Consider the following 20142-nt stretch of genomic DNA (forward strand, 5'->3'; position numbering starts at 1 on the left):
GTACATGGAATGCTAGGTGGGGTAGATATCTGTACAGTGATCTCCCTGTGATCCCCTATTAAGCCTCGTACACACGATAGGATAGCCAGAGGACAACGGTCTGAAGGACCGTTGTCTTAGGTTAACCAATGAAGCTGACTGATGGTCCGTCGTGCGTACACACCATCAGTTAAAAAAAACGATAGTGTCAGAACGCGGTGACGTAAAACACGACGACGTGCTGAAAAAAACGAAGTTCAATGATTCCAAGCATGCGTCGACTTGATTCTGAGCATGCGCGGGTTTTTAACCAATGCTTTTGCATACTAACGATCGGTTTTGACATGTCCATCGGTTACATTTTAAAGCAAGTTCTCATTTTTTTGACTGACGGTTAAATAACTGATGGAGCCTACACACGATCGGTTTGGACTGATGAAAACGGTCTTTCAGACCATTCTCCTCTGGCGATCTTATAATGTGTACAAGGTCTAAAGCCCTGTACACACGATCAGTCCATCCGATGAGAACGGTCCGAAGGACCGTTGTCATCGGTTAACCGATGAAGCTGTCTGATGTGCCTACACACCATCAGTTAAAAAAACGATCGTGTCAGTACGCGGTGACGTAAAACACAACGACGTGCGGGAAAAAAACAAAGTTCAATGCTTCCAAGCATGCGTTGACTTGATTCTGAGCATGCGCAGGTTTTTTAACCGATGCTTTTGCATACTAACCATCGGTTTTGACCTATCGGTTAGGCGTCCATCGGTTAAAATTTAAAGCAAGTTCTAATTTTTTTGACCGAAGGTTAACTGACCGATGGGACCCACACACGATCGGTTTGGACCGATGAAAAGGTCCTTCAGTCTGTTTTCATCGGTTTTGACCGACCGTGTGTACGCGGCCTAAGTTTTATCATAAAACAATACTCTCATGAGAAAATCCCTATAGAACAGTACATATTCATTTTCTAGATAGGTCATCTAGACATTTTCTTTGCATACCTAGAAATTGCAATTTTTCCTTATCCCTGTCTGTAAAACTGATACAGCTCGTTTGGGGTGCAAGGAGATAAAACGTGAATCCTGTTTTTCAAATCCAGCCACAAATGAAATGAAATCTGGACTCTGTTTTGTTTATTTCAATAAATTAACATTGATGTTTTTAGGAAGTTTGTGTAGTTTTGACTTTAAGCTTGGGTTTATTGTCTTGTTGGAAGACAAATCTTCTCCTTGGGGTCAGGTTTCTTGCAGACTGCATCAAGTTTTCCTTCAGGATTCTACCCTCTACCCTCACAAGTTTTCTTAGGGCTTGCTGCACAGAAAAATCCCCATATTTTTAATATTATCATACTAATCACAAGCCTAACGATGGCCATACAATTAATGAATTTAGTCTGGTTCATAAATATATCAGAAATATAATTAGTGTTTAAAGTGGTTTTAAAGTCAGAGGGTTTTTTATCTTGATGCATTCTTTGTATTAGGATAACAAACCTTCTGTGTGCAGCAGCCCCCCCTAAGACTTACCTGAGCCGATCTCAATCCAGCGATGTTGCAGGAGTGTGTCGGCTGCCCTGGACTCTCCATCCTCATTGGCTGAGAAGGCAGCGCAGCGCCATTGGCTCCCACTGCTGTCAAAGTCAGTGCACCAGTGAGGAGAAGAGAGGGGGCGGGGCAAAACTGCAGCTCCGCGTCTGAATGGACACATTGAGCAGCAGCTTGGCTCAGGTGCCCCAATAGAAAGCGGTTTGCTTTGGGGGTACTCAACAGGAGGGAGGGGGCAGAAGCGCCAGTGAGGGATCCCAAAAGAGGAAGATCTGGGCTGCTCTGTGCAAAACCATTACAGAGACCCGGTAAGCATAACATGTTTGTTAAATTTAAAGAGCAAAGACTGAGACTTTAGTATTACTTTAACCCTGTTGGCACCACAATGACCAGAATACTTTAAAAAATCAAAGAAGCCAGGCTGAAAATATACCGCACTTTAAAAACATGTATTTATTTCTAAACAAAATAGTATATAGTGCTAACACTAAAACTTTGCCATGTGACTAAAAAAAGAGTGATTTCTTTATACAGTAATTTTTTGCACTAATGTCACACTATGTGCCTAATTTCTTATTCCCAAGACTAATCTTTTTCAATTAATATCCTTCCATTTAAAAATAAAGCTTTCCACTTTTGTTAAGCCTGTTTAATTTTGATTTTGCCTGGTATTAACTGTAATTCCACTTTATCTCATTGTTGATAATAGCATTGTTATTTTTATAGAGTGTGAATAGGACTTTAAATGTATTCATTGACAAAGGAGTTATGTAAAAAATGTGTAACCATTTATATAACTGTTAGATTAATTGGTTTTAGGCAGTACAGTAAAACCTTGGATTGCGACCATAATTAGTTCCAGAAACATGCTTGTAATCCAAAGCACTTGCATATCGAAGCATTTTTTTTACAGGGTATAAAAGAGAAGAGAGGCACCTCTAAGTGTAGCAATAAGTTGCTAAATTTTGTACCTTCATTAAATGTAACCATACTGCTACACTTAGAGGCTCCTCTCTTCTCTTTTCTACTCAGTTGTGACGCTACTCTTATATCAAGACATCGCTTGTATATCAAAGCAAAATGTATTAAAACATTTTGCTCGTCTTGCAAAATGCTCTCAAACCAAGTTACTCACTGTATACTGTTTGCTTAAAAGAGAAATTCTACAGTAAGGAAGGAATGAAGGTCTGACCTTTTCAGTAAACTGAGTTTCATTTTTAAATATGTAGAACAACCTTTTTTAACAGGTGGGATGCCTCTATTTGCTCAGCCATTAAAAAGCTCAAGGTACCTTTTGAGATCCACCTTTACAGATGCATTAAATTGTTCCTATTTGATCTGCTCACCGGCACGTTAAATTCACATGCAGGAGTGCATATGCTGTTACAAGAATAAACCAATATGCACCATGGCAATTGAAATCCTTTGTTTACATCTAGCTCCCATGGTTCTGCTTCCTCTATATGCCTGTGAGCAGTACTAATCATTACTGAATCTCCTGCTGGGTCCTGTGTCCCTTCCAGTGCCAAAGGTCAGCAAGACACTTGCTATGGAAATGCTGGCCCTGAGACAAGCGCTGTGGAGCAGATGTGCCCATTGAGAAATTGATTTTTCGAGGAGAGGAGGAGGCAGCTGTAAAGGGGGGGCCCTTTTTTGAATGCCGTAGTGTAGACCATGGGATGCTAAGGGAGCTATGATGATCAATGAAGCAGAACTGATGATTTTAAGTATGCATCTCCCCAATGTTCCCAGCTGAAATTTAACTTTTGTAAGGAATACTCTTTGGTTGTCTGGACAACATAAGTGACAGTGCTGCTTGTCTGGATGTAATTAATCACACTTTGCTGCAGTGTCACTAAGATTTTTGGCTGTAACTCCTTCACTGCTGGAGCAGCTGCTAGACATTTTGTTATAACAGTCTTTTCCCACTATCTAAAGCTAGGATGTCCTAAAACTCTAAAGTACAATAGATCCACAATTTTACTACTGGTTAAAGTACCACAAAGTGTTGGCTACCTGTGGTAAAAACATTTAGGTTGTAACTCCCAGTACACAGTACACAGTGTATTCAACCAGAGAAAATCTCCCCCATGGGACCAAAAAAAACAAAAACGAGGGTGTTTTTCTGCATATATGAATGGTAATTTGTGTAAATATTTGCATGTATAAATGATGATGCCTATATGTTTGTTAATTCTATACACCAGTAGGCCACAAATTGTCTTTTATCTTAGATGTTTTATATGTGTTAATCAATAAATGATATATGTTTTTAAGATGCCATTTCAGTGGTTTCCTTAAAAGTCCCATGGGGGATATTTCCTCTGGTTGCATACAATTAAGGGATGTTGGAAAACCACAGTACTACAATGAACATAGTTACATAGTGGGTGAGGTTGAAAATAGACACAAGTCCATGAAGTACAACATCTCCCCTTCTCTTTAATTGTACACATTGGGGTTGATTTACTAAAACTAGAGTGCAAAATCTGGTCCAGCTCTGCATGGAAACCAATCCGCTTCCATTTTTTTTTTGTCAAAGCTTAAAATGAACAAGCTAAAGTTAAAAGCTGATTGGCTTTTATGCACAGCTGCACCAGATTTTGTAATCTACAGTTTTAGCAAATCAACCCTATTGCATTACAGTACGTCATCTGTTGAAGAAATGTATTATTATTATTTTCTATAATATTTTGTGGTGTTGTTTCAAAACCACGTTTAATAAAACTCTCTGAAAAAAAACAATTCACACAGTACATTATTGGTTAGTGTTATAAATATGTTAATATCAAGCAAGAAAATAACACATTTGAGAAAGTGAAAGATACATATCCTATTGTTCACACATCAGTTTGTTAATAACTCAATATCCTAGGATGGAAATGACTATACACTGCATACAAGCTGAATTCCCAGGAATTATTGTGCAATATTTTTGTGTACTGTCATAGATTCACATAAAGGTTACTTAGTTGTAGTGTGTGTTAGATAAAAGTGGTTGTTCTCATACATAAAATGCAAAGTACCGTACTTAAAAAAAATTAAGGGTAAATCACATCTTTTGATCATAGATGATGAACTCTGATACTAGACTTCTGATAAATCGATGTGTAAAAGCTGGAAAAATTCCATGTTACTGAATAAATATCAAATAATCATTAAAATGTTTAACCTTCTTCAAAATGTTATTTCTGTCGCTGAAATATGTCTGTGTTTGTTGTACCAAAGATGATAAATCATGATGGCAACACAGAAAAAATGCATTAGTGTTAAAAAAAAAAACATTTAGCAAAATGCCTTTTTTTTCTATAGTGACACATTTGGTAATGAATGGCAGCTAATCCAACAGTGTACAAGGGATTAAATATTTTGTCTGAACCCAATATTGGATCCCCTGTTACTGCAGAGTATACATTATTATCTAACAGTTTGTAAAATCATTTAATGCTTCATAATCACCAGGGACCCCCTTTATCACGTGGTTTTACAATGTTTCATTAACAAAAAAATAAATAAAAAATAACTCTTATCTTTGTGTTTCATACCATCTGGCATATGATGTACTTTCTTTTATAACTCATGCTGGTAATTATGCTTTAAACAACAAAGTTGGGCTTCATCTGTAGCATTTCTTTGTTCTAATGAATTACAGGCACCTAAAAGACAGTGCTTCTTGTGTTTGTTTTCCAAAATAGTATCTATCCAATGCCTGGAGACTGTGCCTGCCTAATATGAACACTAGGAAATATAAATTGTATTTTTTAATTATATAATTCATTCTCCAGACTTAATATCATACTGGTGTTGCACTCTTAGCTTCCTACATTCATCCAAGCTGGTCTTGTCCTTGAATTGATCATGGATCAATCTTTGGAATGCTGCTCCTTAATTGGTCTGCCCAGCTTGTAGTTTAATCCATTTTAAATTCGCACAACCAACCATTTTGCTTTTCTGTTGGAGTAATCGTATGACTTTGTATGTACATACGTATCACTGACAGTGATAGAGCTTGTGTATTTATTTTTCTATGCACTTGGTTTAAGAAACAAGCTGACACTCTACCACATCATTGGTGTTGGTCTTTTATCTAGTGCCCTTTGACTCTCAAGGCAGGTACTGTATGTCCTCTGTCCTTGTCAAAGATCCAGGGCATCTCTAAAGTGCAAGATTCATTGAGATAGTATTATAGTGTCAAAACAAACGCAATTCCATATACAGTATTTACCTTGACTTGTTAGACTCTGGGTGTGTCAAGATGTGCACAAAATCACTAGTGTAATTAATACAATTAAAGCAACAAGATGTGCCAAAGGAAAGACTGCTGGTCAAATTTTAAAACCAAAAGTCAAGTCAATTCATTTTATATATATATATTCAAAACACAATAATGTACAGGGGTGTGTCTGGATGTGAGCGGCGGTGGACGTGTTAGTGAGGATCTCCGGGAATCCTGTACTCCATCCTTAGCCATTCGTGCACCTAACTGCTCAAAAAGACCCGATTGCCTGCCTGTTCCTCTCCATCCCCTGCCGAGTCCTGAGCCTGTATTGTCTGGAGGTTCCACCGTGAAGATTTAGGGCACCATCAATCCCACACACCCATGGCCGCTGCCATCTTCCCGTCCTGTACCCTGCTGGAGTGAGACAACCTCGGCTGAGAGGTAATCCTGTTTGCCCTTCCACCTGCCTGGCCAGTGGTCTATTGAGCTGCTGAAACTGCTCATCGCGGCCTAATGAAGCCTGCCGATCACCGCTGTTTCCTAGGCCGCTGCCCCGTGGAGGTACGCCGCGGCTGGCCTGGGCTCAGGAGTACGGACATTGCTGCTCTTATAAAGGTATGACCTCGACAAAATAAGAGGGAGAACGGCTGAATCTGAGTCTAGAATATAAGCCACCAAAGATCTTACAGCCACCCATACCACCTTCATTGCTGAATTTCAGCGCACAGTACAGTCACTTGTTGCAATGTCAGACGATGCTGAAAACCGCCTCAGGCACAACAATATTAGAGTCCTGGGGCTGCCTGAGAAGGAGGAAGGGATCACCCAGCTGAATTTGCAGTGGAGTTCTTTAAATATCTCCTGGGCCTTACAGATGTCCCTCCCATCTACATGGTTGAAAGGGCCCATCGGGTACCCACAGGCCGTGCTATCCCAGGGAACCTTCCCAGGCTTTTTCTGCTCCGCTTCCTTAACTACCGGGGCAGAAACAGGATTCTCTCTGAAGCCCGCAAACATCCCACCCTTAAATATGGCAACACCTCTGTTCTTCTCTTCTCTGACTTTTTGGCTGACTTGCGGCGGAAGAGAAAAACCTTCAATGTTTGTAGATGGCTCCGAGATAAGAACATAAAATACTGCATGCTCTACCCTAGCCGCCTGTGGGTTCAGTACGATGGAGCAATCCAGTTCTTTGACAACCCAGCGGATGACTGGCTGATCACCTTGCATTGAAGGTCTCCCCCCACAAAGTTATCTGCTGCACGGATTTCCCACATCCTAGCCTGCTCTATCCAACCAAACTTCCTGTAAACACTGGAGCCACCTCAAAGGTACATTGACACAAGATTCACACTTAATCCCCACGGTTTGTTTGTTTCCTAAGCAGTAGAAGACCTGATGCTCTCCATCTACCTGGAGGAATTATCCCGGTCCCTTTTATCATGATGGGACACATGTCCCCCCAATATCGCCTATCGTTACAGATTGCACACGAGTTGGGAATACCCCTGGAACTCTGAGGCTCAAGTAGGCGTTTTCTACTATCAAGTTTTTGGATTGAAAATGCTTTTTTCTTGCTGGACTATGTTATCTACCCCTTAAAATACCCAGACGACTACATCATCTGGACTGCCTCTTCCCCTGGCTTCCGAGCGGGACACTGTGGGGTGTGGGCTCCTATGCTCCTAATGTTGCCAAAGTTTTCTATTTTAAATGGGTACAGATCTGAAGTTGATCTCTTGGACTATCAGAGGTCTAAACGACAAAGTGAAAATAACTCTGTTTAAGTTTCTGCAGTCTCACAAACCTCACATTTTGTTTCTGAAAGAAACTCACCTCATGGGCAGTAAAATCGTGGCTCTTAAGAGGGCATGGGTTAAAATTTTAGTGGGGGGGGGACTTTAATGCCATCCTAGACCATACCAAAACACTTCTAGCCCTTTTAGATCTGCCCATCCCACTGGTGCTGTGGGCGAACACTCTTGTTCTTCAATAGCTTTGGCGGTGGAGGCATCCAGAGGACAGGACTTATTCTCATATCTCAGCTCCACATAAATCAGGATCATCCATAGATTTGCTGTTTGGGTCTTCTTCAAATCTGTCACATGTCAGGGTGGCCTCCTACCTCCAGGCAGGTCTTTCCGATCACTCCCTGTTAGTTATGCTTGACCCTTGGGACCTCCCTTGAGCTGGGATGCTGGAGGTTGGCATCACATTGGATAGACAAACCTTAAATCCAGGAGGTGGTGGGACCCAAACTTACAGAATAATTGGTGCTCAATGTGGGTTCAACTTCCCTTGATGTGGTCTGGGAGGCAGGCAAGGCTCATGCCCAAGGGGAATATATCTCCTCTATTAATTTAGTGAGATCCGGCTTTACAGTGCAGACCACTCAATTTGAACAAAACGATATGGCGTTGGAGCTCTTCACGGCGCATCCAACACCTGAAAACGTTTCCTTCCTAGCCCAAGCGAGAAGAGCTTTGAAGCTCCATTACACCTCACTGGTGCAATCTGATATGATGCACCAGTGATATAATGCTCTGGTAAGCTGCAGTGTTTTATATGTGGGTGTACAACACTGGATATCATCTTTTTTTACTGAGTAGGAACTACCAATCAACTTCTGTCAAACGGGGAGGGCACCACATAGATCGAAACGCAATTGGTCCTTGCTGAATTGGACAAATTACGATCTGTCTGTACACAGCCTAACTGTTGCTGCCTGCTAAGCCATACTTACCACCAGCATAGCAGCTATAATAGTAAAGCAGAGACTGGGCAATAAGAGACGGTTTGAGGAGGAGTGCTGCACATTATATCTCGTATATCCCGCCGAGGATTTCTGTGTATTGTGGTCTGTTTACATCCCGGGTTCAATCCAAGCTGTTCCTCATACTCTGGAGTATCCTGGTGTTAACCATAAATAACGCTGTTATTTGGTTGCCTTGTGGTAAGCCTCAGTCCATGTGGTGGCGGATCACACTTATGTCATTAATCACACACTGGGTGTCGTTTGTTCTGGATTTCATTATTTTGGACTTTTATGTTGCATATGTGCACTATTAAGGACTCATTTACAATTATTTTTGCACGTATTTTGTGCGATCTTTTCCTTAAATAATTTGATACATTTTTGTGGATACACATAAGGACTTTATTGCATGTATTAGGTTGGCGCAATTTTTCTGCTTTTTTCAATCTGATATGATACCCGTAAATAATGTATATATTTAAGATTTAATATCTCAAAGATATGATGTGGGTTCAATGAGAGTTCTTTTGACCAGGAGTGAAAGCGTTAACAAAATAACATTTATTGGAGTATAGTTGGTAATGGCTATCTAATACATAGCAAATATTAGGTTAAAGTTAAATAATTACATGAAGGAATACAGAGTAAATTCCTTTAAAACATTAATGTACAAACATATTCAGTTACAAGTAAAACAGACCTTTTTCCATGAATACCCTTTAGTCCCATCCTGATGGCTGTCGTTCCATAACGAGAGCATTCTCCTGCCCTAGACTCTGTGTATATCCATGCATGCTGATGCCCCATTGGCTGGCATAGCTTGGATCGTGATTGGAGGGCTTACTACATAAGTCAGCCCCCTTTAATGCAAATCCTGATGACTATTCTGGGCAGGAGATTTAATTGAATTTACAGGTCAAGCCAAGCCTCCAGAGCACTCAATAAGTATCCAGAGGTATCCGAGACCAGAGAACGTTGACTTTAGTGTGAGAACACCTTCTTATGTTATGTTGGCAGCGACCCATTAGCACCCCCCTTTTTTGTTGGTTTGTGCATTAGTATCCTTGCCTTCACAATAAGAGTATACTTGCTGCTGTTATATGAAGTCATGTAAAAACTAGGAACTAACCTTGTGATTTGGCCAATGTACATAGGCCAAAAAGGGAAAATTCTAAATACACAAAAAAATTGCAAACAGAAAGGAAATGATCTCCATGCAGTATGGTGCCCTTGTAAGGATCTGAGCCCAGCATGGCAAGGAACGTGTGATCTCTACCTAGCCATCTAACTGCCCCAGTTGCAGCACACATTTTTTAAAGCGGAGTTCCACCCAAAAATGGAACTTCCGCTTTTTGGAATCCCCCCCCTCAGGTGTCACATTTGCCACCTTTCAGGGGGGAGGAGGGAGAAGATACATGAAGATACCTGTGATATAAAGGTATTTTCTCCCACTTCCGGGCATAGATTATCCCGGTGACCTACACCACGTCCGGCGCCTACTTTGTTCCCCCACCACTATCTTCTGGGACACACACTTGTCCCAGAAGACCGCAGGGACCAGTGGGAATGTGTAACATGACTCGCGCATGCGCTGTAGGGAACCCAGGAAGTGAAGCCACAAGGCTTCACTTCCTGATTCCCTTACCGAAGATGGCGGCAGCAGCATCCGAAGGAAAACACTGTTGCATACCTCTGACCACTGCACTCTGTATGCTTAAGTGCATTTAAAAGGGGCTATAGAATGTGTTTTGTGAATTACTTCTATATAACATTGTATCTAAATATGTGGTATTCATTTACACACTATGCAATACTGGGGTTGATTTACTAAAGGCAAATCCACTTTGCATTATAAGTGCACTCGCTTTAGATCTGAGGGGAAGATCTAAAATGAAGGGAAGCTCTGCTGATTTTATCATCTAATCATATACAAGCAAAAATGCTGTTTTTTATTTTCCTTGCATGTCCCCCTCAGATCTACAGCGACTGCACTTCCAACAGCACTTGTAGTGCAAAATAGTTTTGCCTTTAGTAAATAAACCCCACTGTGTTAGCGTATTGTGGTTATACATTGACATGCATTTAGGTAGAAAGAAATGACAAATATGAAATTTTCAATATGCCTCTTTTAGATTCTCACTGTGTCTGGACCACCTGAAGGAGGCACCCTAGTGACAATCCGTGGAATGAATCTTGGGTTGGACTTCTCTGAGATTGCTCACAATGTGCTCGTAGCTGGAGTACAGTGCACTCCAGTGCAGGAGGAATACATAATCGCAGAACAGTGAGTCTTATTTTATCTTAAATTGCATTGTATGGACGTTATGGTTCTGAAATATAAAAACTGTGATAAAATAATTTGTACAATCCTGATCTTCCTGCAATAACAACCAGAAACACACCAATCTGGAAAATATTAAAATATATATATTTTGTTACAGAATGTGAAGAGCGCAATATGCAATAATATTTCACACATGGACTTTTCCTGGCTAACTTTTGATAAAGTTCTTTACAGTTGCACTGATTTGCATTTAGTGTGATAACTATACCATTATTAACTTGGAGACATATTTATTAAGAGTTGGTGAGTCTGGGCATATTTGCCTGCAGTTTTCACACATTAAGAGAAGGTGTAGAATGCAAATATGGGTTTAGAAGAACTCTGTGCAGACTGCTATAAACTTTGTAGATACTGTCTGATCCCTGAATGCCTAAACAGGGTGGCCAGGCTTTTTAAAGTGGTATGCACTATGCTGATTCTAAAAAAGGTTTTGTGAAATGATTTGATATATTTTAGAAAGGATTTTATTACAAATGTTCTTGTTTATTATTTTGCATTTACATTTATTTGCATTATTCTGGTTGCACGCCACAGTATAAATATGTATCTTCTAGCTATTCACACTCTTTTTGCCACTGAGTCATACTTACAAGATGAAACCCTCTTAAAGTATCTTTACCATAGGGGAAAATGGCTTGTTCTAATGATGCTGTTATGACAGCACTTTTATTTCATGCTGCAGTTGGTGACTTGTGCACTATAGTTTTAATTACCTGTTCTCACCCACATTATAGATTTCTCAGCAACTACATATCTCATAGTGTGATAACACAGACAGTGACAACTCTTATTTTTTCCTTTTTGAATGCAATGTAGTTCATTAGTGTCATGTTATATTCTGTGATATATAATGTGTTTATTTGCGATCCTCCATGGGTTTCCTGATTGGGAATGTGTTGTTCTCTATTCCTTGGGGGATACCTACATCCCATACCTGCCAATAGACACACTACTACTACTTTTAAATATAGTTACATAGTAGGCAAGGTTGAAAAAAGACACAAGTCCATAAAGTCCAACCTGTGTGTGTATCAGTATTACATTGTATATTGTATGTTTTGGTAGTTTAGATGCCTATCTAATCGTTTTTTTTTTTTTAATTATCGATGCTCCCCGCTGAAACCACCACCTGTGTAAGAGAATTCCACATCCTAACTGCTCTTACAGAAAAGAACCCTCTACACAGTTTAAGGTTAAAACGCTTTTTTTCAAATTTTAGTGAATGGACACGTCTTATTAAAGGGGTTGTAAAGGTAATTTTTTCCCCCTAAATAGCTTCCTTTACCTTAGTGCAGTCCTCCTTCACTTACCTCATCCTTCGATTTTGCTTTTAAATGTCCTTATTTTGTCTGAGAAATCCTCACTTCCTGTTCTTCTGTCTGTAACTAAACACAGTAATACAACACGTTACCCCTGGTGTGGAGAAAGCCTCTTGAGGGGGCGAGCAGGAGTGTCAGGACGCCCACTAACACACAGCTCCTTTCTCTATCTGCAAAGTAGATAGCGTCCTGACCCTCCTGCTCGGCCCCTCCCCCCTCAAGAGGCTTTCTCCACACCGGGGAAAGTGTTGCATTACTGTGTGTAGTTACAGACAGAAGAACAGGAAGTGAGGATTTCTCAGAAGAAATAAGGACATTTAAAAGCAAAATCGAAGGATGAGGTAAGTGAAGGAGGACTGCACTAAGGTAAAGGAAGCTATTTAGGGAAAAATGTTTTACCTTTACAACCCCTTTAAATTCCCTTTCGCTGGAAAAGCTTTATCCCTATTGTGGAGTCACCAGTACAGTATTTGTACATTGAAATCATATCCCCTCTCAAGAGTTTTTTCTCCAGAGAGGACAAGTTCTGTGCTCCAAACCTTTCCTCATAACTAATATCCTCCAGTCCCTTTATTAGTTTTGTTGCCCTTCTCTGAACTCTCTCCAGTTCCAGTTCCATGACTCACTACCCACAGCATAGTTTAGATATAGCACACCATCACTTCTCTCAGTTTGCTAGGAGGGCTCAACTTAGTTAATTCTGCTTTTTCACAAACAGTCCTTTTCCTCTTTTCAGCCTTCTGTGTTCAATGTCAGTTGGTAGCTGTGGGGTTCTCTCCTGACCATATGTAGTACAAGATGGTTTAAAAAATGTTATTTCTTGTAAAGTTAACTGTTCTGTTCTGTTTACCTAGTCATGGTGTTATGTTTATGTGTACATGTTAACCCTGGTGCTTGTGCTTGATTGGGCCTACCTCCTGCACTTAAATATCATATGCCTCCTCGCTTGTCAGACCCTCTGATTCTAATCTAATTACCCTTTCCTATATGCCATAAAGCCACTGGATCACCTAGTTAATGTGAACCTCTCTCAAATAGCTCCCAAGGGCCTGATTTATTTGACCCCTGTGGTGATGTGTGACCTGATGTATGTGGTAGAGTGAACCTGGTCCAGTATGAGCATACCTACCTCGTTCTACGGTATGGGCTGAACCCTGAGGATTAGCAAATTCACAGTTTTCATTCTAAATGTGGATTGGTCACTTTGGAGCCTGGAAATATTTACTTTTCTGGTCTTTAGCCCTGATATTGCTTTCTGTTTCCTGCACACTTTTTGACAAAATATGTTCTAATTTTTTTTTACCATACTTTGTTATTATTATGCATATGTTATATTCATGTTATGTATTCCCAGTTTCACTTGCAGATGGTTGACACTGCCAGCCTCAGTGTCACCAAATGCCGTGATGGTGACTGTTTTTTGACTGCCCCAAACAACTACAGCAGTCTGTCTTCATTGTTCTTTCACACTTCATTTCGCCCCTTTTTTTTCTCTTACTTCTTTTCCACATGATCCCCTCAAATCTTTTGCCCCTCCCCCTCCCCCTCTGCCTCTTATTCCCATCAATAATAACTCTACATTTATTGACTTTGAATGCTCAGGGTCTAAACTCCACAAACAAGCAAACTAAAGCTTTCCATTTGTTGTTCCATTTACAATGGTCTAATCTGCCTGCAAATGTATTATTTAAAAAATGCATGTCCTAAGTATTTTTCGGCTGCACACCCTCAGCAAATGCAGCCTTAAAAAAAAATATCAACACTATTCTTCCACACCGTAAAAAGTTCTGATCCTGAGGATCACTAACTTATACTGTCGGGATTCATGGGGGACCAGCATGTCACAATAGTGGCATACTATACTTCAAATTTTTATCGAATTCTCCTTTCCACCCATTTATCTCCACTTATCAACACTCTCACTTACAAGACACACGTCTGCTTTTTGAGTACTCCAGTGTCACCCGTCAACCAACACTCCATAGAAGGACCATCCCCTACTCCCCCTCATCATTACCATTCCTATACAAAATGTTTGGTATGTAATTTGAATAAACCGGCTTGCTTACATGTTTGATTTACTAGACAGCATATTCTTTGGCCAGTTCAAGTGTTCTGAGCATTACATTTACAAATTATTCATAATAAAGAAAACTTTATATTCTTGTTAAAATGAGTAGACTACCCATGTCTTCCATCTTTTGCAGGATTGTGTGTGAAATGGGTCCAGCTCAAAATGCATTCAGCTCTGGACCAGTGCTTCTTTGCGTTGGAGAATGTAAACCAGAGTTCATGGCACGATCCTTGCAGCAGTACAGCTTTGTGGTAAGTAATCAATGATGTCCCTGAGATGGTTTTCATAGTTAATTCATTACCACAATTTTTTGTTTCTTTATAAGTTAAAGGGATTGGACTAATTGGCAAAAACAACTCAACTTCACTTGCTGCACACTTCTTCTTGCACACTTCTTGTGTCAGCGCTATTAGATCAGCATGACAGCCTGCCATTCTTAGAAAGAGGTCAACAGCTGCAGCCTATATATCTGTCAGAACAGGTTGTATATCTGATCATTTAAATGCAGTGGCACTCGTGAAGCAATTGTTTGCATGGCTTGGGCTATGATAAAGGAAGACTCATCTATTACTAGAGATTCCTTTTAATCTTATGATTATTCATAGAATAGTTTGCCACCCTCACACAGAAGCTAGTTGCTAGCCTGCATGCAAGATTTCATAAATTGGGCAAAATGACTATTACAAGCTGGGTACTGCCCACCCCCCCATCCACAGATTTAATTTTGCCATGCGCCCCTGCTGGTCCAAATGCTATGTAAGTCCTTGGAAATTCCTGGTGCAGATATGATGAAGCAATGTGACTTTCTCAGAGTCCTCAGGAATATTTGGTGGATATAGATGGGGGTGAATATGTAACTTTCTCCCCTGCTTCCCAGGATGCACCATCTACTGAGAAAGTGTGGGAAGGTCACTGACCCTGTGCATTTAGGCATATGATTGATCCCTTTTAATCATTCCCAGTGTTCACTGCAGTAGTACTCTGAGTTGGTATACTCACAAAACATTACCTTTTCTGGAGCTGACTGCTATCCAGGAGATGCCTCAAAAGCCAGGATAATTCTTACCACAATGCTCTCTTCCCAGCCCATTATATTTCCTTTGGCCCTCTTTTCTGCACACTGTCTATAATTTACTTTGCAAGCTCAAAGCTAATAGTAATATGAAAGTGTAAGTTCTCATCTCTTATCAGCTGCACTATGTCATCCCTAGCAGCAAATTATGGGTTGGTTCAAGCTCATGATAAAATGACACATTTCTTTTGCAAAAATCAATGCTAAGCTTTCTGCAGCTGAACTGTACAAGGCCATAACTGTCACTCTGTGTTTTATGATGTTATTTAACAAAAGTATTTTGGAAATGACAAGGAAAAATAGGCTTGATTCTCACCGTTTTTTGTTTTGGCAGGCACATTGGGCCAGATTCACAGCAGAGATACGACGGAGTATCTCGGATACTCCGTCGTATCTCTCAGAGTATCTATGCGACTGATTCATAGAATCAGTTACGCATAGATAGCCCTAAGATCCGACAGGTGTAATTGTTTTACACTGTCGGATCTTAGGATGCAGTACCGCGGCCGCCGCTGGGTGGAGTTTGCGTCGTATTCCAGCGTCGGGTATGCAAATGAGGTTTTACGGCGATCCACGACGGTTTTTCGCGTTCGGTATGTCGTCGCTAGTCTAGTTTCCCGTCGCAATTTTAGTCGTCTTTTTACCTGCCCTAACTTTACACAGCCCACGTATGGGCTGTTTAAAGTATGGCCGTCGTTCCCGTCGAAATTTAAAATGTTTTTGTTCTTGCGTAAGACGTCCGGGAATACGAAAGTATGCTACGCACGTCGCCATTCGAAAAAATGACGTCACTTCGCGCAAAGCACGGCGGGAATTTCAAAACGGAGCATGCGCAGTAGGTCCGGCGCGGGAGCGCGCCTAATTTAAATGGCACACGCCCCTTTGAATTACGGGGGCTTACGCCGGAGGCCGCCGGCGTAAGTTTTCATGCAAGTGCTTGGTGAATCAGGCACTTGCGATGAAAACTTGCAGCGGTGTAACGTATCTATGATACGTTACGCCACCGCAGTTCTATGTGAATCTGGCCCATTGTGGGTATAGTTCACTTTAGGTTCTTGGTGATTTTTAGGTGCATTTTGTGTGCATTACCTTCTATGATTATGCAATCTGTATTGTATTATTATCAAACTGCATTAAAGCGGATGTCCGCTGAAAAAAAAAATATTAAAAGCCAGCAGCTACAAATACTGCAGCTGCTGACTTTTAATAATACCTGTCCAGCGCCGTCCGCAGCAGAGGACGAGCAATCGCTCATCACTCTGCTGCCCCCCCGCCATCTACGATGAGGGAACCAGGAAGTGAAGCGCTCCGGCTTCCATGCCCGGTTCCCTATGGCGCATGTGCGAGTCGCGCTACGCCTGCCGATTGGCTCCCGCTGTGTTCTGGGAGCCGAGTGTTCTCAGAACACAACGGGGGGGGGCGGAAGGTGACGTCATGCCCGCAGTTTACCCGAGAATGTGTGGCCGGAAGTGGGTGCAAATACCTGTCTTTAGACAGGTATCTGCACCCCCCTCCCCCTGAAAGGTGTCAAATGTGACACCGGAGGGGGGAGGGTTCCGATCAGCGGGAGTTCCACTTTAGGGTGGAGCTCCGCTTTAAGGATGCAGTAAGCAGGAGGTGTTAAAATGCATAAAACTAGATAAAGTATTGGCAAAAGATCAGGAAGCCAATTTATATAAAATATTCATTTTTTACATATGTTGGTAGAGTTTGGTTTCGATACAAATGGATAAGTCAGAGAACCCCATGCATTCACTGACCTTGTCATTAAACTCCCATTTTTATTTCTGCACCCTACATCTCAGGCTTTTTAGTTGGACACAATTCAATGAAATTCTACACTTATTAAGAAGTGGTCTATAATTACAGTATATTTAATAAAAAGGCTACCCTGCAGTAATGCTTATTTTTTATTGCTGCCCAAGCATGCCATTATATCTTGCCAACTTAACAGCTTTATTCTGGTTTGTCACAATATATCAGTGAATAGATGTAGATTTGTGGGCAGAAAGAATAGAGTACATCTTCCTGTCACCTGCTGGGTGAACTTAAGTGGTGTCTGGCAATGTATGTTGGGGTTCTACATGCCATAGTTCTCCTGGACCTGAACTTTAGTGACATGCAGTGGTGAGGAAAAAAAGATTCTCCCACCAGGCATCATGTTCATCATGAGCATGTGCAGAAAAGCCACACGTGACAGTCATGTAACAAAACACTACCACCCCTGTGGCCCACCACTTGAATTTACCTGCACCACCACTGAGGGTTGCAATCCGTATATTATACAACCTGACTTTGTAGGACTAAAGGGCATTTATAAATGCTAGTCCCGCAATTTGGCTTTCAAATACTGTTCCAATTTTAGAGAATATCTGTCTTATGCCAGGCTGTTTTTAAACAGCGGAGTACACAAATCTCCATGGTGTAATAAGTGAATACAACTATACAAAGATTAAAGTTGAATTACATACCAGGGACACACTTGTGTTGCTACCTGATGCTTTGGATTACATCTTGGGGCACTGCTCCAGACAAACATCCAAAAAAGTCTGGTGACTCCTACTGTTTGGTGCAGGCAGAAAAAAATCTTGTCTCTGCTCTATACAGACACTCCCGTGAATTTTTTTTAACGTTTTGCTCTGCCCACAGGACTTAGTCATGGTGGTGTGCGGCTGTTTGACCTTTTATTCCCAGTAGATCTGCCTCGCATCATCCTTTCTGTCTAGAAGCATGACAGATTTCAAAGCTATTGATGGTATTAGTGTGCTAATCTGCTACCTGTGAAAATTCACAGCCCAGTGTCAAGCATATACAGTTTATACAGAATTTATTTTAGTTAATATCTGTAATAGCAGATAGTAGGTAAAAATAAGTCAGATCTCGAAATTTCTGTAATTTATGAAATATCTACTGTACACAAACAAAAGGATATAGTATCAGTTTGGGTAAGTGATAACCTAAAAAAAATGTATTCTTCAGTAAGTTTATCTTTGAACTATGTGTCCTTATAAACTAAAGGAGGGGTCTGGGGTAGGGCCTGGCAATAGAGCAGAGCAGACATTACCTCTTGGAAGTGTGCACCACTTTGGCCTTAAACGTCTGTGTTTCAAGGTACAGAAAAGCCTTTTTTCCTTTCCCAAAAGCAGAAATCACCAGGGTCCTGCCTTGACACCTGTAAAGGCGGGGATCCACAATTTATGTACCCTGAAGTCAACAGTTTAGACCACATGTAAGCAGGCCAATATGGCAGCTATGCGGCCACCTGCCCAGCACCCTGCAATGAGAAAACTAAACCTTTCCATCACTCTGACTTTGCCACAGCTGTAACGTTGCTTCTCCTCAATCTCCAATCTCTCAATTTCCATGGGAATTCTGCCCATTGGAGTCAGAGGCCTCCCAGCATCCATATGGGCAGAGGAGCTGGAAATCTGTGATCTCCTGCAATTTCCCCATAGGCAGAAGGACCTGGAAGCAGTATCAGGCTGAATAGAGTTTACCCTTTTGTAGGGAGATGTGTAAGCTCAAACAGGAGGGAAGGGGCATGGAGACCTAGGTAACTAAATTGGAGCCCATAGTTGACTCTGTTAGTGCCTGCCTAACTGCACTTGAACTGACCCAAGACTTACATTATCAGTATTTTACTACTCTCTATCTATCTGAGAAGCTACACCAGTTACTATCATTTTCATTTGGATTCCTGACCCCTATCTTGCTGCAGTTGACCCCACATGGTCACCCAATTATTGTACCTGTCCAGCACTAGCCCAGTGAGGATTGTTCCTCTTCAAATTTGTTTCACCACTTTTGGTCTCTAAACCTTTGGTCGGGATTGGAGTAGCCTAAAACAAACCTTTACTTATCTCCCTCAGTCATCAGTTATATCCAAGACTTTTTTTTTCAAAACCAAAACTTCCACTTGGCATGTCATTGCCATTTTATATTGATGCCAGTGGGAGGGCTCATCCATTGGTCACTCTAAGTTAAACTGGATTCTGGGTTACCTTTTCCTCCTGAACTAAACCGGGGCTATCATTGGCCCTTATTTAAAACGAATCTTGATTATCATAGCAGTACTACATTATTCAGCAATACCTTGCTTTCTGCTTATTTAAACAGGAGCCATAGTGGTGTGAAAGCATGCACCCCATCCTTCCTCCCTTGTAGGTATGGGGGACCCGGTATTCATAACTGTGGTTTATTTAAGCAGTTCTGCATGTTACAGAACCTCCAACATCTGTTTCAATAGAACTGCTCTTCTCCTCCCCATTGGGGCTACATATTTGTTCTTTAAAAATAGGTTCACAGCAGATCAGTATTCAGGAAACCGCTATTTTTCTGGGTTAACTGCCATAGTTTTCATCCGTGCCCTGTTGACTGGGTGACTGACCTTGCTTTGTTGGTATTTCTCATCACACTGCTCATCTTTCCTCTTTTCTCTAATCCCTTTTCACTTTCTTCTCCCACCCTAACATTTTAGAGCCACTTCCCCTACCCTTTTTTTCTTCCTGATCCCTTACTTTGCTTCTCCCACACTTCCTCCCCCTCCTCTCCCCTTGACTGACATTGCCTTTCCCTTTTCCTGCTATTTATTTCTCTCTACTACCAGCTCTTATCTTTTCCCTCTCCCAACTAACCTCTATTGTGAAAATTGTTAACCCATGTTCCATGGTGGACTACTCCCATTAAGCTGATGACCTAAAAATGTAAAAGGCTCAATATTACAAAAAAAGCTCATGTTTATTTTTTTGCCATGGCAAAAATGGGGAATTAAGTGGTATCCCTACAAGTAACTCTTTTTTTAGAAGAGAAAATTGCAAAGCTTTTAATCAT

At 41.1% G+C, this 20142-nt stretch overlaps 1 protein-coding gene across 1 annotated transcript in view; it reads left to right on the forward strand.

The window, feature by feature from the left end:
• Positions 1-20142, forward strand: part of PLXNA2 (plexin A2) — a 479392-nt gene that overhangs the window by 330145 nt on the left and 129105 nt on the right. The window contains exons 13-14 of the mRNA XM_040337525.1: positions 10636-10787; positions 14374-14491. Of these exons, the coding sequence (XP_040193459.1) occupies positions 10636-10787; positions 14374-14491 (270 nt within the window). The remainder of the gene's footprint in view (positions 1-10635; positions 10788-14373; positions 14492-20142) is intronic.

This window comes from Rana temporaria, chromosome 2 (assembly GCF_905171775.1).
Source record: "Rana temporaria chromosome 2, aRanTem1.1, whole genome shotgun sequence".
Lineage (NCBI taxonomy): Eukaryota > Metazoa > Chordata > Amphibia > Anura > Ranidae > Rana > Rana temporaria.